Genomic DNA, 19,866 nt, shown 5'->3' with positions numbered 1-19,866 from the left:
TTTCAACTTGGGTAATAACATTCTGCCTCCTCCCCCCGTCCCCAAGTCAGGAAAATGCCATGGAATCTTTTGTGTTCTGAATCAGGCAAAATATCAGCCTTCTTCACGGCACCCATTTCTTCTTGGCTGTTTTTTTTTTTGTTTTGTTTTTTTTTTTTTGTGTGTGTGTGTGTGTGTGTGTGTGTGTTTTTTTTCCTTTGGGAAAGTACCACACAGAGCAGTCAGTGTTCCTATCATCGCTTCTATATAAATTCCACTATAGGCTGAAATTATACATTCTCACAACACAGATGGGCTGGTCTGTCATTACGACTGCTGGGTCCTTGTTGGAACACACAGCATATTTCAATTGTGGAGTCGACAATTTCAAAGAACTGAGGTCAAAATAAACAAGTTGCGCTTGTGTGGTGAAACGGTGCCCTGAGCAATTCGGTAGAGGAAACACCCGCACCGTCATTAGATGATAATTTAAATTTTCGTCTTTGTCTTTGCCTTTTAAGACTCCAAATGCCCTACGTTAACGGACCTTAAGTGCTTTAATTAATTACCAATTTTTATTTTGTGTGGCAGCGTGAACGGGGTTAACGCTAGATTAAAATTCAAAATTACGGGGTTTGGGACTTTAGATTTTGAGATCTTCATGAAATCTCTAGCTGTTCTGTATAGGCTGACATAAATTTATTTGGGGATGTTTATGAAAAATCACATAATAAATATTTTGCCTGGTTTAAAGGTACGTTTAAATCCCTCCCCACCCCCCCAAAAAACATTCAACAGGTGAACAGCAAAGAGTAGCTGTAAACTTGAAAAAAAAAAAAAAAATCTCACCAAGATAACGAGGTGCAGAATTCATTGGCCATCGGCGCACGTGAGGACAGAGAAGTTTTATGGCCACCGTAATTTGAAAACGGTGACTGCTTATTTTGTGAATTTGCTCACGTTATGATGTAATCGGTTCTGAGGGTTCTTCCCCACGCCCCCCTCCCCCGCCTCATTTTCAAGTGACTGCTTCTGCTTTTTCCGCATTTTGGGTTCAGGCTCTGCCCTTCCCAGCCGCTGAGGCCGCCTTCCCTCGCTGCCGAACCTGAACGAGAGAGACACCGGTGCTTCCTTCCGCCGTCTTCTGCGGGCTCCCCGAGGCTCCTTCCATTCGTTAATAGAAGTGCTTTGTTGTGGCTTGTTTATTTCAAGGAAAAGTACCTGTTGGTGGAGGTGTTGGGAAGTAACAGGAAGAGTGAAAAGCGGATGAAATTTGCCGGAGCTCCTTGGGAGCCGCTTTCTCTAACGATTCTGCTGCCACCTCTTGCTGCGTTCCCGTTTGGTCTTTTAGCCTGTCCACCCCTGTGCCCGCATCAGACCCGTATTTACCAGCAGCTCCGAGAACGTGGCTGACGCCGGTCTGGGGGCCCTTAGAGGTCGGCAAGGCAGAGCAGCCCCTGCCCTGCGATTCAGCGGCAGAGAAGCGAGGGTGATGGTGGTTGTATTGGGAGCAGTGCGCGCCCAGGGCGCCCGCACCACGCTGGGCACCTCTCCCGTTCGAGAAAGCAGAGTACAGAGGAGCGTGAGCTCCGGGCCTGAGGCTGGGGCTCAGACCCAGTCGGTGTCGTTTCCCGGCTGTGTTGATCCAAGGCAAGCCATTTCGTCTCTCCGTGGCCCCGTTTCATCTCTCCGTGGCCCCGTTTCCTCCTCTGTGAAATGGGCGCAGTAAGTGTCCCTGCCTCGGAGGAACACGCACGGTGCACGCTTAGCACGGCGCTCGGTTCACAGAGAGCACCCCATACCTGCTGGCAGTCCTTGGTTTATTTCTGAGTCTCAGAAACGCCTGCCGGGCGGGGGTTCTCGCCGGCTCCATTCAGCCAGGGGAGGCGCTGGGCCCGAAGTGGAGCCCTCGCGTTCGACCAGCTGGTGAAGATTGGGATGGGGTTCGACCCAGGCCTGCCGTCCTCCAAAGCCCATGTTCGTTCTGCAGGTCCCCACAGTGGTCAGGTGGGGACCGCAAGCCTTTGCCAGCGTGTGCGCACCTCGGTGTTGCAGGTAACACACACACACACACACACACACACGTGTCCTGTGCACGTGACACACGTGCGCACACGTGTCCTGCCATGCAACCCACGTGCCTGCACGTGTCCTGTGTGTAACGCACAAGCACACGGCATCCGGTGCACGTAACACGTGTGTGCACACGCGTGTCCTGTGCCTGCAACACCGTGCACACGCGTGTCGTACGCATGTAACGCGCACGCGCGCACATACACGGTCCTGTGCTTCTCTTGGTGTGTTGGTGGTTTCCGGAGGTGGGCTGGCCTTTGGAGGCGCCGTGCCTCCTCGAGGCAGGCGCTCTTCGTGGCCTCTCAGTGAGCCATGGAGCCCGTGGGCCACCCCCGGGGACACCCGCCAGGCGCTGCGCTGCCCCACCGTGATGGGTCATTGTCCCCAGCCCGGGGCGCCCACCCGGCTCCCGGGAGGTGAAGGAAGGCCCTTTGGCCGGGCTGGCTGCACTCTGGGACCTGGCCCGGCAGGGCACGGGCTCTTCCGAGGGACAGGCTGTTCCGGGCACCGGCCATTTGCAGACTCCGAGGAGTGGAAGTGAGCCTCCGGGCCCGCGAGAGGAAATGGCGGCACGGGCAGGCCCAGCACAGGATCCGGGAAGGCGGCCGAGGGAGGGGAGCGGCCGGAAGGCCCAGGGGTGGGCCTGTTGGCGCGCTGGCGGCCCTCCCGAAAGAAATGGCCAGCGGGGCTGGTCTTCCCCGGGCGGGTCTGCGTGTGTCCGTGTGTGTGTGTGCACCTGAGTGTGGGCTCGGGCCGCCCGGGGGCCACACCGAGAAGGTCTACGGGCCCAGCTGCCCCACGGGTACCGTGGTGGGGACTGGGGGGGGGTCTGATGAGGCCGCGTGCGCGGCCTGCGCACCTCTGGACACAAGAGGCCTCGAGGAGGATGATTCTTACTGCAGCCTTGGTTGTCTTTAAAGCGGATGAGACCGCATCAGACTCGGGAGACGGTCCGCGGTGGCAGGTGAGAGCCGAAAAGTTGGTTTGTATTTCCCCTCTTTGGGGCCTCTTAGGTGGAGACCAGAGGCCTGGGTTCTCGGGTGAGCCGCGTGCCCGTCCCAGCCTCAGTTTCCCCATCTGTAAAGCAAGGGGACAAACCCTCCCCGCAGGTTGCCGGGGGCATCCAGTGTGATGATGGCGCCTGCCGTTTCTCCCCTCGATGGGGAGCGGTGGCGGGTGGGCCCTGGGGAAAGGGCCCCCGGCCTCGGGGCTCCGAGCCCCGGGCCGGATGGGAGACCCCAGGAGGGAGCAGCGGTGGGGGCCGCGGGGACTGGGCCGCTCCAGCGTGTGCGAGGGAGCCTCTGGCCCAGTTTCCTGGGAGCCCGGCCCTGCCCCGGGATTCCTGCAGTGGGTGTGCCCGCACTTCCGGCCCAGGCGTGGGTGGAGGGGTCCTGGAGGCAGACGCGGTTCCTGCTGTTCCCTCCGCCACAGCCGCCTGGTCGGGCAGCTGCTTTCCGCTCAGCAGGACGAGGGCTCCCACCTGAGCCCGCCGTGGAGGGTCCAGGCAGGCGGCCCCCCGCCCGCCGGCCGTGCCCAGGCACGTGTGACGTGGCGGTGGCGGCCCGGGGCGGTGGCAGCGGGGCGTGGGGGCTTCTGCGGGGTGGAGAAGGTGCCCTCCGGCTCGAGCCCTCGCGGTTGCGGGCACGCAAACAGTAAGTCGCCCGACGCCAGGACCTGCGGAGGCTCTCGGCGCCTGCTGGGGGGGCCTCAAGGATCTCCGGCCTGAGTCCAGGGGGGCTCCAGCACCAGAGGTGAGCTCTGCCCCCTCCCAAAGATGGAGTGTCGCTTGGACGGCTGTCCCCCCGGGGCTGCCCAGCCTGTGGGACGGTGCCGGCGGGGGCTCTGGGAGGCGGCTTCCAGGTGGGCGCTCCTGGGCCAGGCAGCGTGTGGGCTCCGCCTTGGCGGATGCCGCGCGGAAAGGGATGGCAGCTGCCAGGGTAAGGGAGAGCGAGACTGGCTCAGGCGGGACCAGCGGGGGGACCCAGAGCGGCAGAAACCCCAGAAACCCCTGCCTCGGTCCACTGGAGAGAGAGTTGGGGACCACACTGGGCTCCCCTCAGATGCTGCGCACGAGACTCAGTTCCTGGGGGTTTGGGGGAGTATCTTTTGTTGACCCACTAAGTGCCAGGCCCAGGGCTGGCTGTTTTGACCTCTTTTTTTAAACATCCATTTATTTTATTTTATTTTATTTTATTTTATTTTATTTTATTTTATTTTATTTTATTTTTTAAAATTTATTATTTTATTTTATTATTTCATTTCATTTCATTTCGTTTCGTTTTAGTAAGCTTACTTGTTTTGAGAGAGAGCAAGCGAGTGAGGGAGGGAGAGTGAGAGAGAGAGAGAGAGAGAGAGAGAGAGAATCCCAAGCAGGCTCCATGCTGTCAGCACAGAGCCCGGTGCGGGGCTCGAATTCACGAACTGTGAGATCACGACCTGAGCCACCCAGGCGCCCCTCAGCATCCATTTTAAAATGCACAGTCTGCCTCGTTCCATTTCATGCTAACGTCCCGTCAGAGCCAGCCGGTGCCGGTGCTGTTCTCGTGCTGGAATAGGTGTAGACAGGGTGGCCGAGGGCCCTGCTGGTGTGGAAGGTGGGTGTTAGTGTTAGCGATTTTCTGTGTGAGAAAACCGAGGCTCAGAGGGGCCAAGGAACGTCCCCAGCGTCACACAGCTAGTGAGGGACAGCCTGCACCTGCCTCGGCTCTCTGACCGCGGGACCCACGCTCTCCCCTCACCGGGTGGGAACAGCTGGGTGCCGGATCCCTGCTTATTATTTACTTCTTGTGGTTACTGACCTTGGTGGGTTCTCCCCAGACACGCAGTGCTAGGAGGGACCTGTCCTTTGCGCTGGAGTTTGCCCCCAGTAAGAGCCAGGATTGCCTCTGTCCCTTCCCTGCTACAGACCCTGTCGAGCTGGTCGTGGAGGTCCCAAGGACCCGTCTCTGGCTGACCCCAGACAGTGCCCAGTGTGGCAGAGGCGATGGGAAGGGGGAGGTCAGGTTGTCATCCTTGCTGTCCATGTTCTTAGGGCCTAGAGCAGGGAAACGTACCAGGCCCAGTTGATCTGCAGACTTCGCCACTCAGACACTGAGAATAAAAACCTTTGGGGGCTGTAGAAACCTGGAACAGGCAAGACCATTTTGCAGCCTTTGATGTTCTCAAAATGGCCCTTTCCGCTCTGTGCCAAATTCATACCCTTCCATTGTGCCGGGAGCCTGCGGTGTAGATGACGAGCTGGGGTTTTTCAAAGGTTCTTCACGTTGGGGCTGGTAGCAGACAGCACCGCGTGTGATGGGCCTGGGCCTCTTTCTCACGGAAACACCCGCACCTTGTGCCAATGTGGATAAGGTGGATCAGACGGGAGCCGGGCGGGGGGCGGGGGGGGGGTGCACGTCGGCACCTGCTGAGTCTGCTCCGTGGCAGGGGTCTCAGCTGGAGGGGGGATCCCTCAGGTCAGGGCAGGACAGAGATGCTGGGGTGCCGTATGTGGGCCAGGATGAGCTCTCGTGAAAGCTGTCTGCAGAGAGCTCTCTGCAGGTGCATGGGGACCATGTCGTGCTTAAGAAACACTGCCCTGTCTGTTCATGTGGTCGCTGCTGTGGCTCTCGTGCCCCTGGTCCCACAAGTTCCAGTGGGTCTCAGCATTGCTCAGAGGACACCCGATTGTCTCGGGCACCTCCCGGAGGGGCTAGGGAGCCTGCTGTGGCCAGGCCCTGACTTGGGGTCCGGGAGGAGACAGACCGCATCATCCAGTGACTGGACCAAGCAGACCTTGTTGAGTACTGGGTCCTCTGCTAGAGGGTTAGAGCCGTGACAGGCAGATGTGTCTGTCCCCCACTCCCGGGCACAGGGACCTCAGTTAGCAGATGTGGGCAACCTCAAGGAGGCCCGGACCCAGTGCTGGGTCGGGACTGGACCCAGCTGGGCAGGGAGCAGAAAGTCAGCCTGGAGCACCGAGGGCCGGCCCGAGGAATCCAGGAGGCCTCCCGGAGGTGGTGGACCCACAGCCCCAGGCTCATTACTGCATCCAGCCCGGGGCCTGCCACGTCCCAGGGCCCTGGTGCCAGGCACAGCGCCGCCCCTCCCGCCACCCCACGCCAGCCCTGCACAGGCCACATCTGCTGCCGCCACCGAGCCAGAGCTCCACCTCCCGGGCTCTGTCCCCATGGAAACCACGGGGGGGGGGCGGAGAAGGGGGGTGTTCCTGCTGCATTTGGCCCGCTGACTGGTTTCCATTAGAGCCAGCCTGCTTTCCTTGAGCCCTGCCCCTGAAGTTCAAGGCTTGTCCCCCCTGCCCCCCCCCCACGGGGTTTCTCTCTGCGTATACTGAGCTCCAGCCTTCTGGGCCACGGGACTAGGACCTCCTGGGTGGAGTGAGGGCCTGGGGGGATTCTCCCCACCCCCCCGCCCGGGCCCAGGGTCCCTCCCAGGGCCATGACTGCTCTTGTCTTGACCGGCTGTGGGCTCAGACCCTGTCCGTTCTTGCCCAGGTCCAACAGCTGCTGAAGGCCCCCGCTCCATCCTGGCTGGGCCATAGAAGCGGGGTGTGTGTGTGTGTGTGTGTGTGTGTGTGTGTGTGTGTGTGTGTTGGAGGGGGGCGGTCAGCAAGCCCCTTTTCTCTCTCTGGGCATCAGTTTACCCGTCTGTAAACGAGAGGGTTGAAATGTGTCTCCAGCTGGCTGCCGTGCCAGACAGGAGGAGAGAACGAAAGAGAAAATGAAGCCGAGGCATCACCAGCTCTCCCTGGTTCACAGTTCTGGGATTTTTGTTTGTTTTCAAAGAGGGATTTTTTTTTTTAAGGGAAGGAGTCATGGAATTTGACCGGAGATGGCTGTCGGAGAGCCAGCGGGAGCCCATGGACCCAGGGCTCGGGAAGGCCTGGCGTGGCTGCGGACAGCCGGGGGCCTGGGCAGCTGTGCCCGTGGGCTCCCCCTGGCATCTGCAGGGTGGCAGCAACCTGGCTGTGAATGCGGCGCGCGGAGGCATGAAACGTGCCCGTGATAGAATCCAGAGGGCTCTGGAAAAGTACCCGAGAGGCTTCCGGAGGTCAGAAATGTGGGCAGAAAATGAGATCCAGATTTAAAAAAAAAAAAAAAACCTGGCTGGCTCATCCCCCTGGGAGAGAGGCCTGGGAGAACACTGCTGCTTGCTGACTTTGAAATGCTTGCCCAGGGCTGGTCCACGGCAGCACCCCCCAGCCCCAGCCTGACGTCCTGGTGAAGGTGCTGCCTTCCCCTCCACCTCTCAGGAGCCGGGAGTTTTACCGAAGATGATGGGGGACAACTTGAGGACTTTGGCCGGACCTGCCTCCTGCTGGGCCCTGCCACCGTCATCTGGGGACGCTTTCCAGCTTACGTACAAGGAGCAGAACCTCAGGAGCGACAGACCTTCGCAGCAGCCAGGAACGATTGGGGCAAATTGCCTTCCTCCCCGGGCCTCAGTGTTCTCGTCTGTGAAATGGGGATAGGAACACAAACCTGCAGGCACATGGGAATTAGGCGAGATTTGGGGTCGGGCTGGACGCACGGTGGATGGCGACATCAGAACCCCGCCCACCCCGGCATCCTCACCACGAATGAAGCAGGCTGCACCTTCCAGATTGCCACACGCCCTGGGGAGGCTGACACCCGCCCAGCCTGGCCCCAGGGAAAGGTGTTTCGCAAGGTCGTGGGTATAGCTGGCCCTCTTCTTCGCCCGGGACCCCACTCCGCGTTGGGCCTGCCTCCCCGGGGAAGCCCGAGGCCACCTGGGTTTGCCAACAGATCTTGGTGGCGGGAGAAGCAGCCGACACCGGGAATGTCATCACCGCAGCTCAGAGGATGGGCCTGGTGGCGTTTTCAGCTTGCTTTCCCGGGCCGGAGCGACTTGCGTTGGAGCAACCGCATCCCGGTGGCCTCCACCCTTGTGCGTCCCAGCCCGCCCTCCCTCCGTGGAAGTAGGCCGCCACGAGAAGCAGGCTGTGGCGTGGCCGAGGTTGATTTAGACATGCGGGGAGACTGGGATAATGTAGGAAATGAAGGAAATTTCCCCAGGGAAAGGGGAAGAGAAGAGAGAGGAGCTTAAGTGCCTCGATAATTATAAAGCATGGCGTGGTGATTTATGGCCAGCAGGCAGGCTCCTCTGGTCTCTGCCGCCCCTCCCCTCTCAGTCCCTCGTGCCCCCGGAGACCCGCTGGTGGGGGAGGCAGTGAGGCCAGCGGGCGCCGCCCAGCACCCAGGCCCTGCTTTGTGTCCTGGGGACAGAGCCCCTCTGTGTGCGAGCCCTGACGTCCGCTATCTGGGGCGACCTCACGGGACACTGGTGAGCTGCCAGCCGGGGAGCCGAGGCCTGAGAGGCTGAGCCCCTCACAAGGATTCTTGACGGAGGAGCCGAAGCCAGACCGGCCGGCCCAATAGAGCAGCGATGGCCAGGGTGGAGGCGTCGCCTCTCATTCTTGCTGCAGGGGGAGGTGGAGCCGGGGCCACGGATTCGGGCAGAGGCCAGGAGGTGCGTATGTCCGGCTTGGGATCTGTCTGGGTGCGCCCTAAAGCTAAGTGAGGGCACGGCTCGCCACGTTGGCCAGGCTGCGAGCGAGGCTGGTGCTGGCCCAAGGGGGCTGCCTGGACAGCACGCCCTTTGGGGCCCAACTGTGGGCAGCCCCTCACCCCCCCCTGCTGCGGGGTTTCCTCTGCTGGGACCAAAACTGTCCCCTCCCTGCCTCCTAGAATTCCTGGGGGCTGTCCCCCAGCTGCTGACCTGCAGGCTCGCCCTTGACTTCCCCTCCCTGCCACACCCAGATGGTGCCCAAGTCCTGCCAGTGCTGCAGCTTAGACTGTATGTGTCACCCATACAGGGACGTGGGATCACCATGCAGGCGTCTGCCCCAACTGCTGCCCTGTGGGGTTGCCTTCCAGGTCCTGGCTAAAGTCCAGTCTCCCCCCCTTCGGGGGACTTGAGAGTCCAGCAGCCTGGACTGTCCCTCCACGTTGCCATCTGTCCACACTCTACGGTGCAGCACAGCGTCACCTCCTCCTGGAAGCCCTCCCTGCTCCTCACCTGCCCACTGCCCTGTAGTCCCATGGCTCCAAGCTTGGGTGATCCGCTCATGTCATGTGTCTGCCCTGGAAGACTGAGCCTCTCCAGAAGGACAGGCCAAAATCACCAGCCTGGCACAGGGTAGGCTCTTGGGGAACATTTCATGAATGAATGAAACGGGATCCAGAGACTGAAACGGAAGAAGCCGAGGCTGTGAATCAACTCCCTGCACTCAGGGCAGCAGCATGAGCCACTGGGCCGGCCTCATCCCCCGGGGCACCCGGGCTCTCGGAGAAACGGGACAGAGGCTACTTTTCCACCCCCACCAGTATGTTCCCTTCTGGGAGTAAGTTGAGGGGCTTGTGAGCCTAACCCTAACCTCCCCACAGACCACGTGGAGGCACCCTGAGCACCTCCGGCCCACGGAGGGAGGATTCCAGGCCACGGGAAAACCACAGCTGCTTCTCTGGGGGTTCCAGGCGGGAAGACCAGGCTGTGAGAGGTGTCCTAGAAGGCTCTGGGGCCGTTTCCCCACCGCGTGTCATTAACAAGTACTGGCACATTCTGTTTAGGTCGGACGTTTCCAGTTCGTGAATTTCCCGCACGGCTCTGTCGCGTTGCGGCCTGTGGGGGTCCTCCTCCTCCAGGAAGTCCTCGAAAATGCCAAAGCCCCCCGGCCTCTTCCCCCCCCCTGCACCTCAGTCGCACCTCCCGCACCCCTCTTCTTCCCCGTTGTTCGTCTTCACGGGTCTGTGATGAGTGAGGGCATCGGTGCCCAGACCTTTCCGAGGGCCCTGGCGTCTTTGTCCAGCCAGGACAGGTCTGGGGCAGCCTCCATTAAGGCTTTTTTTTTTTTTAATGTTTATTTATTTTGAGAGACCAAGTGTGAGCAGGGGAAGGGGAGGGAGATTTGGAGAATCTCAAGCGGGCTCCATGCTGTCAGCCCAGAGCCTGACACGGGGCTCAATCTCGTGACCTGAACCGAAACCAAGAGTCAGATGTTTAACTGACTGAGCCACCCAGGCGCCCACCATTAAGGCCTTTTAAAAAGCGTTCCTCGGGGAGGTGACGCCTCCCCGGCTCTGCTGTCGGCTTGCTGTGTGAGCTCGGGCCCGTCCCTCCCCCGCTCTGAGCCTCCATTTTGCCACCATCTCTGTGACCTCCACCGCCGCCATCTGGTGAGTCTCTGGAAGGTTCTGAGGCCCCAGGTTTGGAGCGGCTGCCTCGGGTGTCTGTAGGTGCCCCTGGGTCTTCGGGCTGGGACCCCACTTCTGGGGGTCTCCCCTGGGGAAGGGGGAAAGATCTAGGCCCACAGACAGAGGCGTGCGTCCTCACGCCTCTCCGGAACACGAGAAGCAGAGCAGCCGGGTAGGGTCTGGTGTTGACGTCTGGGCCAGGCGGCTGTGATGGAGCCACCGGAGGGCACGCCGTGTCGAGACGCTGAGAGGAAAGGCCGAGGCAGCCCGCCGCGACACACAGCGAGCCCCTCCTGGGAGCGGGTCCGCCCAGGGCTCAGCAGAGGAGGGCCGAGCGTCTGCTGCGTCTTTCTCGCTTGCGCAGATCTTGTTGAATGAAGAAAACGTCACTTAAGCCACAAAGCCCACCGCCTGGCCGGGGTGACACTGACTCACATCATCACCGCATAGTGCGCCCCGAAACCAGAGACATTGATGTCGTGGGGGCTGGCAAGGCGGCGCCCTGGCCGGGGCGTGTTTGGGGCCATTGAAAATGAGCAGAGGCGACTTGGGGGGGTGCTGAAGGGGCCGCTGAGGTTGGGGAGCGCGTGGGGGCCCCTCAAGGCCGATGCTGGTGGCTGTGCTGCCGCGTCAGGGTGGGGCCCGTCCTCAAGCGTCCGTCCGCGTGCGGAGCGTTCAGAGCGTGATGTCTGGAAGGGACGTCTGTGGAGCACAGTTCTGTGGTCACGTTAGCACTGGGCCCGGTACTTTGCCCTTAAGATACCTTGACATCCTTTTCGACAAACCCCGACTCCGTAGAGCTCAAGGCGGGTGTGCGAACGGAGGCGCACCAGGGAGCGGCTCACTTTTCCGGAACCGAGTTGGGGATTAGCGTGGCGTCGGCAGCTGACCTGCGGGAGGACCCCCCGTGGGCCCCGACACTTGCCGTCGGGAGTTTCGTGTTCGTTCGGCTTCTGATGTCAGGCGCTGTAAATGGCTGCTTTTTTTTTTTTTTAATTTTTTTTTTTTTTCAACGTTTATTTATTTTTGGGACAGAGAGAGACATAGCATGAACGGGGGAGGGGCAGAGAGAGAGGGAGACACAGAATCGGAAACAGGCTCCAGGCTCTGAGCTATCAGCCCAGAGCCCGATGCGGGGCTCGAACTCACGGACCGCGAGATCGTGACCTGGCTGAAGTCGGACGCTTAACTGACTGCGCCACCCAGGCGCCCCATGTAAATGGCTGCTTTTTAAGCTACAAAACTGGGGCCCAGAGAGGCCAGGCTTCTGAAGGCCACGGAACCCGGAAGATTCTACGTGGCCGTCTGGCGCCGCAGCCTGGGCTCCTCCCCGGGGCCAGCGGCTCTGCCACTGGATGCCGTGTCCTCGGGGATCTGGGCTTCCTGTGCCCTTACCACGCTGGCCATCGGCGCCCCACGTCCCTGCCGGGGCCGTGTTGACCCCAATGAAGCCGCAGGATGTGGCTGCCCGCAAGCTCACGGCCTACTTCTGACCCCTCCCGGCCTGTCTTGGGTCCCTCTGAGGCCTTGGGTGTCCGACAGGACCCAGGGCCAGACCTCCTTCCTTCCCACTTCTGCACCTAAGTCGAGGGTGTGCTCTGCGTGATTCATTAGCAACTGGCTCTTGTGGGGAGGATGTTTCTCCTACACGTGACCTTGGAGAAAGGCCAAGTTTAATGCCGAGGAGACGTGTGGACTAGGCAGGCCGAGCCCTCTGGGGGTCTGGGCTTCCGTGGCTCTGGGCCCTGCGGCTCGGCCAACATCAGGGTTCCTGCTGGGGGCTCTGAGCTCCTGCCGCACGGTGTCCACTCGGGCCCCAGGCGACTTGGTCACTGGTAAGACAAGAGGCTGGGAAGGAATTTCTCCAGGATGACCCAGAGTGAGTTGTCACATGTCCTCAAAGCATCGGGGGTGGGGGTGGTTGGGTGGGGGCAGGGCACAGGGGTGGTGATCATGCTGTCCGGGGAGCCCATTCGGCCTGGGTGTGGAGCAGGCATCGCATCTAATCTTGTGCGTAAATCTGAGTTGTATGTCGCTGTCTCTGTGTGACACTTTGGGAGCCTGAGGCCCAGAGAGGCACAGGGACTTGTCCAGAGCTGAAATGGGACCTCGGTGGCCGCCGGACCACCCTGCAGATAGACACAGGAATGTTCCAGAGACCAGGGATACTCATGGGCATGGGCGTGGGCAAGGAGGGGACCAGGGTGGGGCCCTGGTGTTGGTTCTGAAAGATTTAAGCACCAGCCTCATTGTGACAAAGCCTTGCAGGTGACAGAAATACAAGAGAAAAAGCTGCCAAGGTGGCCTGGGCCGCCCCGTCATCCGAGTGACCGCACCATGGGGCACAGGCTCTGAGGGGGAACGGGGTCACAGTACAGGGCCCCTGGGTGGTTCCGGGGTCCCGGAAGGGGAGCAGTGGTAGGCATCATTACAAGCCAGCCCCGGGCTTGTGACTTTTGCTTTTGTCCCCTGAAACGCGGGCCACAGCTCTGGGAGGCAGGCAGTGTCTCCCACGTCCCAGGAGGAGACAGGGCAAGAGAGGATGATCTTGTGCCTGGAGCCGTACCCCAAACAGAGGTAGTAGATCTGGCCGGCTCCCCACGCTCCCCTCAACCTGCCTTATGACCTCTGGAACCTGGGGGCCCAAGCTCGGAGTTGATTAGTGACCCTGAGACAGGCGGGGGCCCCTGCCACCCTTCCCCGCCCCCCACACCATGTGGGCCGGCCTGTTGATGGAGGACAGCGTCGGAAGGCTCAGACAGCCCAGAGGGGGAACGCTGGACTCGGCAGATTTTTAGAGGCACCGAGGGCAGGCCACACAAGGGCAGTCTAGCTCAGGAGCGAGCAGAGTGAAGGTGGGAAGACCGAGAGAGTGCCTCAGTGTGCCGGTGCCCGCTGGGGCCTCCCATGAGTGGGTCCCTGGGGGACACTCAGCCCTCTGTTCTGTGCCGTCATTGGGAGAGTGGGTGCAAGGATGTGGGAGCCACAGAGTATCCCAGGGGGAGAGCATGCTGTCAGTGCTGCTCTGAAGTTGGAAGGGGCATCCTGGCTTCACATCACCCCCCCGTGGGCAGCCGTCCTAGAGAGTTTTCCAGCCGTGGCCACGTGTGGTTCCTGTGTCTCAAGGGTTGGGCCAAGAGCCACACCTGCTCCTGCAGCTGGAGCCCAACTCACCTGCCAGGACAGAAGTTTCACACCACTTGTGTGTCCAGAACAGGCACGGGGGGGGGGGGGGGAACCCTCCCCCAGCTCCCCGGATATACTGAATTGGGCTATTTGCAAAAAGGGGGCGTCGACTGCTGGGCCTGCGGGCACGGTGGTGTGGGAGCAGCCCCTGCCCTGCTCGTCGTCCAGAGGGAAGAGTGGCTGCCTTCTCTGTTGGCTCCCTGGTGCTGTTTTGGGGGCTCCTTCCCTGGGCGGGCCCCAGAGCAACTGTCCCATCAACTCCCGGTGAGGGTGTCAGAGACAGCCTCGCCCGAGGGATTTCCTGACCAGCCCCGGGGGTATCTCGTAGGCTAGGGCAGGTGGGCCTGGGGTTCTCAAACATCAGTGCACAGGCGGGGGGCCCCATCCTGCTGGTAGGAGAGGCCGGGAGGGCGTCCCAGCCCGCTACGCAAGGGCTGTGTGGTCTCAGGGCAGTCCCCTCCCGGGGATGGCCCCCCTGTTGTAAAACGGGACAGTGAGCTGCTCCAGGTCAGAAGCCCCATCTTGCAGCTAGGGAAACTGAGGCTGAGCTAGGAGAAACAGGATTAGAACCCAGAGCTGTGTGACTCGGGGGTCTGAGTCCACACTGCATACGATTGGGGCATCGGGTTCACAAGCTCCTGTAGGTCTCCGTCAAGGGGTGACATTGGGGCTCCGCCCAGCATTTGGGGACTGGGAGTCCAAGCACATCCTTGGGAACCGAGCAGCAGTCAGGTCCCCTCTGGCCTCTGACAGCCTTAAGAGTCCCATGACACCCACTGTCCAGGGCCTCTGCCAGGAGGGCTGTGAGCCACTTGGTGGCTCCAGGTAGGACCTGCTCAGGTGACAGGAAGGTCCCATTCCTGAGGGGACAGAGCAGCCACATTCTTGCACTTGGGTGGGGGCCTATGGGAGCCTAGGCATGTTCAGGAACCTGGGGGCGCTGACAGAGGGCCGGGGAGGAGGGTGTGGAAGGGAACCAGCACCTGGGACTCGGTGCTGGGACTCTCCTCCTCCAGGCCACCGTCCACGCCCAGCCTGGGGCAGAGGCAGAGTGGGTCTGTTTCTTTCTTCGGAGAGTTGGACTGGGTCTCCCGTTACATATGCACAGACGGGGTGCCAGTCCTGCTTCCGGAGAGCCTGCGACCCCAGACACAAGCCTGAGCTGGGCCTCGGAGTCACCCTGGGCCGGATGTTTTGCTCCGTCCGTTCTGGAGTGTCCTCTCACTGGCTCACTGAGAAAAGACCCAGAGTCCTGTCTACACCATCTGAGTCCCAGCTAGCAGACGATGTTCCAAGAGTGGGGGGCACTTGCCGTCATCCTGGGTGCTGGGCAGGGGCGAGGCTGTGCCTGTGCGAGGCTGCAGGGGTGATGGTTCCTGCTGCAGAGCTGCTGGCCTTGGGGGAGGCGGGCAGGGCGGGACTCTGTGAGCTGATTGCAGGGGACCCCCAGACCACTCTGACCCAGGCGGCATCCCTGGAAGAGTGACCTGAACGATGGGTATAGGGATAGGTGTTTGATGGCAGGAGAACGTTCCGGGCCCAGGGGACAGCAGGTGCCAGTGCAGGGCTGGAGCAAGCGGGTGGAGACACTGTGATGGCAACCTCACCGTCGGCCCTCTCCCTGCAGACACTGGAGCCGTGTGCGGCTGGGCTGCCAGGAAGCCTGTGGTTGGGGCTCAGTTTTGGGTGGGAGTCCCGACCAGGGCGGTCAGACGAGGCTTTCCTTGCAGTCGGTAACCTCCGGGCGCTTCGGCACCTGCCCGCGGTGCGCGGTGGGCCCGGCCCATCTGTGGGTGGTTGTGGTGGGGAGGGTCACGCTGAGCCCTGTCCCATTCTCGGGGCCACGTGCCCCCAGGGCCTGCCCGGCTGATTGCTCGGTCACCTTGTGTCTTCTGGGACGTGCCTCATCCCAGAGCACCCCCACGGAAGCGGGACCCATCGTGGCCTTTGGGAGACACTCCAGGACCGCGTGGCCCAGGTAGATGGTCTTTGTCCTGGGCCGGGGCGGGGAGGCAGCCCTGGAGGCGGGCTGCCTGGCCAGGAGGGGAGTGTGAGCCCATCTTTCAGAAGATTCTGGCAGCAGGACCCACCCTGCCCAGAGCTCCTGAGGGATTCGTTGGCCCCTGGCAGGTGGATGAGATCCTTCTTCCAGGGCGGAAGCGAGGTGTGCGCAGAGCATAGGATTCCCTGGCCTGCCGTGTGCCCGTGCCTCTCAGTCCTGCGGCCCGAGTCTCTGAGTCACCTCCTCGAAGCAGATGGGATCAGGGAGGGCCAGGAGGGCCAAGCTGTTGGCACAGAGACTCTCCTGAGCCAGCTCTGACCGTCGGCACCTGTGGCAGTGGGGGTGACGGGCGCGCCCGGCCCCAGCTGCGAGCCGGCAGACTGGACGGCTCCTTTGCGGCCTCAGTTTACTCATCCCTAAGACTCAGGGTAGGTGTTCTTCCTGGTGGAGTGTTGGGGACACAAAGTAAATCCCAGAGCACACGTGGCTTCAGTGAGAGGGCCCAGGGGATGGGACAAAAGTCTTTGCACACGGGACGCAGCCAAGAAGCACAGCGGTTTATACTTCACTCAAAGGCAGCAAACTCTCCGGGTGTTTGGGCCGTGCCGGGCTCTTTCCGTGCTGCAGCCCAGCAGGGTCCGGTCCCCTCCCTCCGTTATTTCCCGTTTACGTGTTCTGGTGCTGCGGGAGGGGAGACGGTGAATTGAGGCAGCGTGAGGACTCGTGGGCAGCCTCCGCCCCAAGCGGCCAGGGGCCTTGTCGGCAGCATCTCTGAGGCAGCCGGGAGGGTCTCCGGGCCCCGGGAGCTGGACCCCAGGCCTGCCGCGGCCACGGCCACAGGCTTCTGGTCAGTTCCACAGCCTCGGGGAGACATCCATGTGGGGAGAGGTCTCCGTGATCTGAGCAGCTCTGTGTGGCGGTCCCGGGTCTGTTTGCACCTGCCCGTGGCAGGGGCTGCGTGGGGCCGGCCGGGGGTCCAGACTGGTTGTTTCCCCCGAGGCTCTCTGTCCATGCCTTCTGCAGTGTTCCGGAACGGCACCTCCAAACCCACGCTGCTCCTGGGACAGCCACTGCCAGCCCTGAGGGCTCACGGGAGTGGCCACACCATCGCAGGGGACTGGGCCCCAGTATCCAGATCAAACCTCCTGGGGCCCAGCCCCACCTGGCCCTCGCTGCCGTGTGGTCTCGGGGAAGCCGTGGCCTCTCCCTGGGGTTCTGTTGCAAAAGGGGCATCCAGACCTCTTGTGCGTCCCCCTCGGCACCAACAGAAGCGGAAGAGGGAGCCTCTTTTTCTGGCCAAGAAGTGGGCGGGGCGGGGGGTCTGGCTTGGGAACAGACACAACCCACCCCTTGTAAAGATGAAGCCTCTGCACGTAGCCCCCACCGATCACGCGGGCAGAGAGGGAATGAAGGTGTTTTACGTTCTATTTGCTTCTGTCCTGCCACATAAACAAGTAGGCGTAGAACTATAAAAAGTGCGTACGTTTACGTTGAAGCTTCGAGCAACATAGACAATGCAGAAGAATAAAAATAAACGGCTGAAGAAATTAGGGCAGAGGGAAAATCGAAGTTAGGCCTAGCCGAAGCCAAGTCGTGTAGAAGTCTGCCGGTTGCCGGTGGGGACCTGTAAATTCAGCTCTGAACTTCTAGCGTCCAAAGCAAAGAGGAAAAGACTATCCCTTGCAGGAAGTGACGTTCAGAGAGCGTTTTCTGCACCAGTGATCCCAAGAGAGCTGCCTGGGGCTGACGCTCCAGGATGCCCCAAAGCCCTGGACCAGGGCGGGTGGAGAGGAGGGCCCTCCCTCACACTCGGCACGGCCGTGGTCCCCTCATCCTCGCCAGAGCCTCACGCTCTCTGTCACTTGACTGTCCCCAACCCGAAAAGCCTAGTTTGAGAGAGAGGCAGTGAGGGGCCCTGGCCGAGCCATCAGGCCTTGCCGAGGCTGATGGCGAACGTCTGTCTGTGGCCCCGAGTCCGCACGTTTGGAGCCCAGAGACGGACGACCCCAGAAAATCGGGGTGTTCCGTTCCCAGTGTTTGGGGCACACGGTCACAGCTGGGGCCCTTGAGGTGACCTCACAGGCTCTCCGGGCAGGGTGGGTTGGGGCAAGGGCACTGCACGTATCCTGGGGGGCTCTTTCCCGAGACTCACATAGCATCTCTCTGCTTCCAGGACTCACCCCTGCGTCCCGTCACCTTGTTCTGCAAGTGACCCCTGACGTTCAGACGACTGACCGTGCACCACCCTCAGGTCAGTGCAGCACCTTGGACATTGAAAGTCAGGGCTCCCCCTCCCCCCAGGTACCGCCCGGGGCCGGGCACGTCTGGAGCGGGACACGCGCACGCACGTAACACGCGTGGAGGCTAGTGGAGGACAGAGGAGCGGGCTGGCGGTACTCACGTTTTTGCAAGCTCAGCTGGGCCTGCTCCAGCGTCGGCCCTGACCTGCCACCAGCCTCTCTCCGTAGCCGAGGGACCAAGGTCCGCCAGAAGCCAGGGGCTTGCCCTGGTCTCTTGCCCCGGGAAGCTGGACTCAGGCCCGTCTCTCTGGCTCCCTTCTGCACAGAAGCCGAGGGAAGCTCCTTCTGCAAGGCGCCATCTGTCTCGGGGGTCCGTGGTGGGAGGGCCCGGGCCAGCTGCTGGGGACTGTTGGAAGTGTCTGTGGAGTGGGCAGAGCTCAGGGGCTCAGCAGGTGAGGGGGCCCCGGCCTGCCACTCCCTATCCTGGCGGCCTCGTGGCCCTGGCGGAGGCCTGTCGTGCCCAGAGGCCCCCTGCCCACGCCCCGCGCCCCCCCTGAGAGCCAGCCCGCGGTGCAGGCCGCGGGACCCACTCGGCTGCTTCCAGCCTCCTGGGGAGTCAGTGGGGCCATGTGGGCCAGACAGGCGTCCCCTCCCCTCCCCCGCTGTTGCCATGGCCAGGGGCAGGCCTGCCTCCCGGGTCTGGGTGGAGAGGACCCCAGGCTGTTGTGTCTGGGCTCAGGACCCCTCTGCCATCTGGGCCTCGTGTGTTTATAGGTCCAGCTTGCCCACAAGACTCTGCAGACGCGGCCCCCGGGGCTTTTGTGTCTGCACGCAGAGCGGGCGCCAGCCGGTGCCCGAGATGGGGGGTGGAATGTGGGTGGGGAGAGGGGGAGGCCCCCAGAGGACACGGGACAGAGGGAAAGGGGGACATGGGGGGGTTACCAGAGGAAGGGGAAGGACAGAGTGGAGGCAGAGAGAAAGCAGGGCAGGGCACAGGAAGAGAGGAGACACGGAGCAGAGCGACAGGAAGCTGGGGGGGGGTGGCCTGGGGTGCAGCTGGTCCCAGATGTCCCCAGGGCCTCCTGGGCTGTGCCCAAGGCCATCTAGTCCAGGTGCTTTCCCGGGCGCACGCTGCGAAATCCCCCGATGTCCCGCTGGCTGCAGGTAGCCTCCAGGCTCCAAATGAAACCCAGGCCCCCGGAGGTTCGCTCCTCGCACAGACGCGGGCACCAGACTCGGGTCCTGAGTCCCCAAGCCCTGACAGACACAAGCAGGAGGCCGCAAGGGTGTGTCCCCAGGACCGTGGGCGGAGGTCGAAGGAGGCAGGGCCGGCCCGCCTGGGAGGCCAGAAGGGCTCTTGGACCAGGACGAGGGGGTCCGTACACAGTAGCCGAGGCCCAGGTGACGTGGGGAGGGTTGTGGGCGGAGAAGGACAGGCCTGGAAGAGCGGGCTCTCCCGGGGCAGGACCTGTACCCCCCCATACTGTGCAGGGGACAGAAGACCAGGCCGATGCATACAGTAGGTGCTTGCTCTGTGCTCATCCAGAGCCTGAGTGGTCACCAGGATGACCTTACAGCCCAGGCAGTCACTGCAGGGGTGAGAACATGCCCCGGGCCAGAGGGGAGGGTGCCCCTCCCGTGTGCACTCACGCCCTCCTGTAGCCCCAGCATCACCAGCAAGGTGGGGTTCATCATCTCCATTCTGTCCAACTAGAAACGGAGGCCGGGGGCTGCGAATAGCCCAGCTCTGGCCTCACCTGTGGCCTGGGGGGTTGTTGGGATGATGGAGCCCCTTCAGGACGCTGGGCTGGGGGCACCAAAGGTTTATGGGGGGACGGTGACTTGGTGAGTGGGCTCTTTCTGAACTGACCCAGCACTGCTCTCCTTGAGGTCTGCCCAGACTTGGCCCCGAATGGGGAGAGGTCTGGGCACGGGAGGCTCCCTCCGTCTCTAGTCCCTTCCCCTGCACTGAGCCCCTAGTGTCTCCCCCACGCCAGGTGAGGGCAGGAGCCACGCGCCTCTGCTCGGCTCCCAGTGGTGGCCTGCTCTCTGAAGGGACGTGGCCCTGCCCTCCCCGGCACCCCGGCTGCCTGTAGGTGGACAGGCTGCCGTGTTCTTCCGAAGCTGACACAGACGGGGGTTCACGGAAAAGTGAGGCCTGGGGTCACGGGCC

At 61.8% G+C, this 19,866-nt stretch overlaps 1 protein-coding gene across 1 annotated transcript in view; it reads left to right on the top strand.

Moving 5' to 3' along the window:
• LOC147578831 (uncharacterized) overlaps nt 1-19,866 on the top strand; it is a 51,931-nt gene that overhangs the window by 21,001 nt on the left and 11,064 nt on the right. The window contains exon 5 of the mRNA XM_086711867.1: nt 17,627-17,704. Coding sequence (XP_086567993.1) covers nt 17,627-17,704 — 78 coding nt within the window. The remainder of the gene's footprint in view (nt 1-17,626; nt 17,705-19,866) is intronic.

This window comes from Puma concolor, chromosome B4 (genome assembly GCF_028749965.1).
Source record: "Puma concolor isolate L17-30 chromosome B4, mPumCon1.1.hap2, whole genome shotgun sequence".
Taxonomy (NCBI): Eukaryota; Metazoa; Chordata; class Mammalia; order Carnivora; family Felidae; genus Puma; species Puma concolor.
This window is presented reverse-complemented; position numbering and strand designations above follow the sequence as displayed.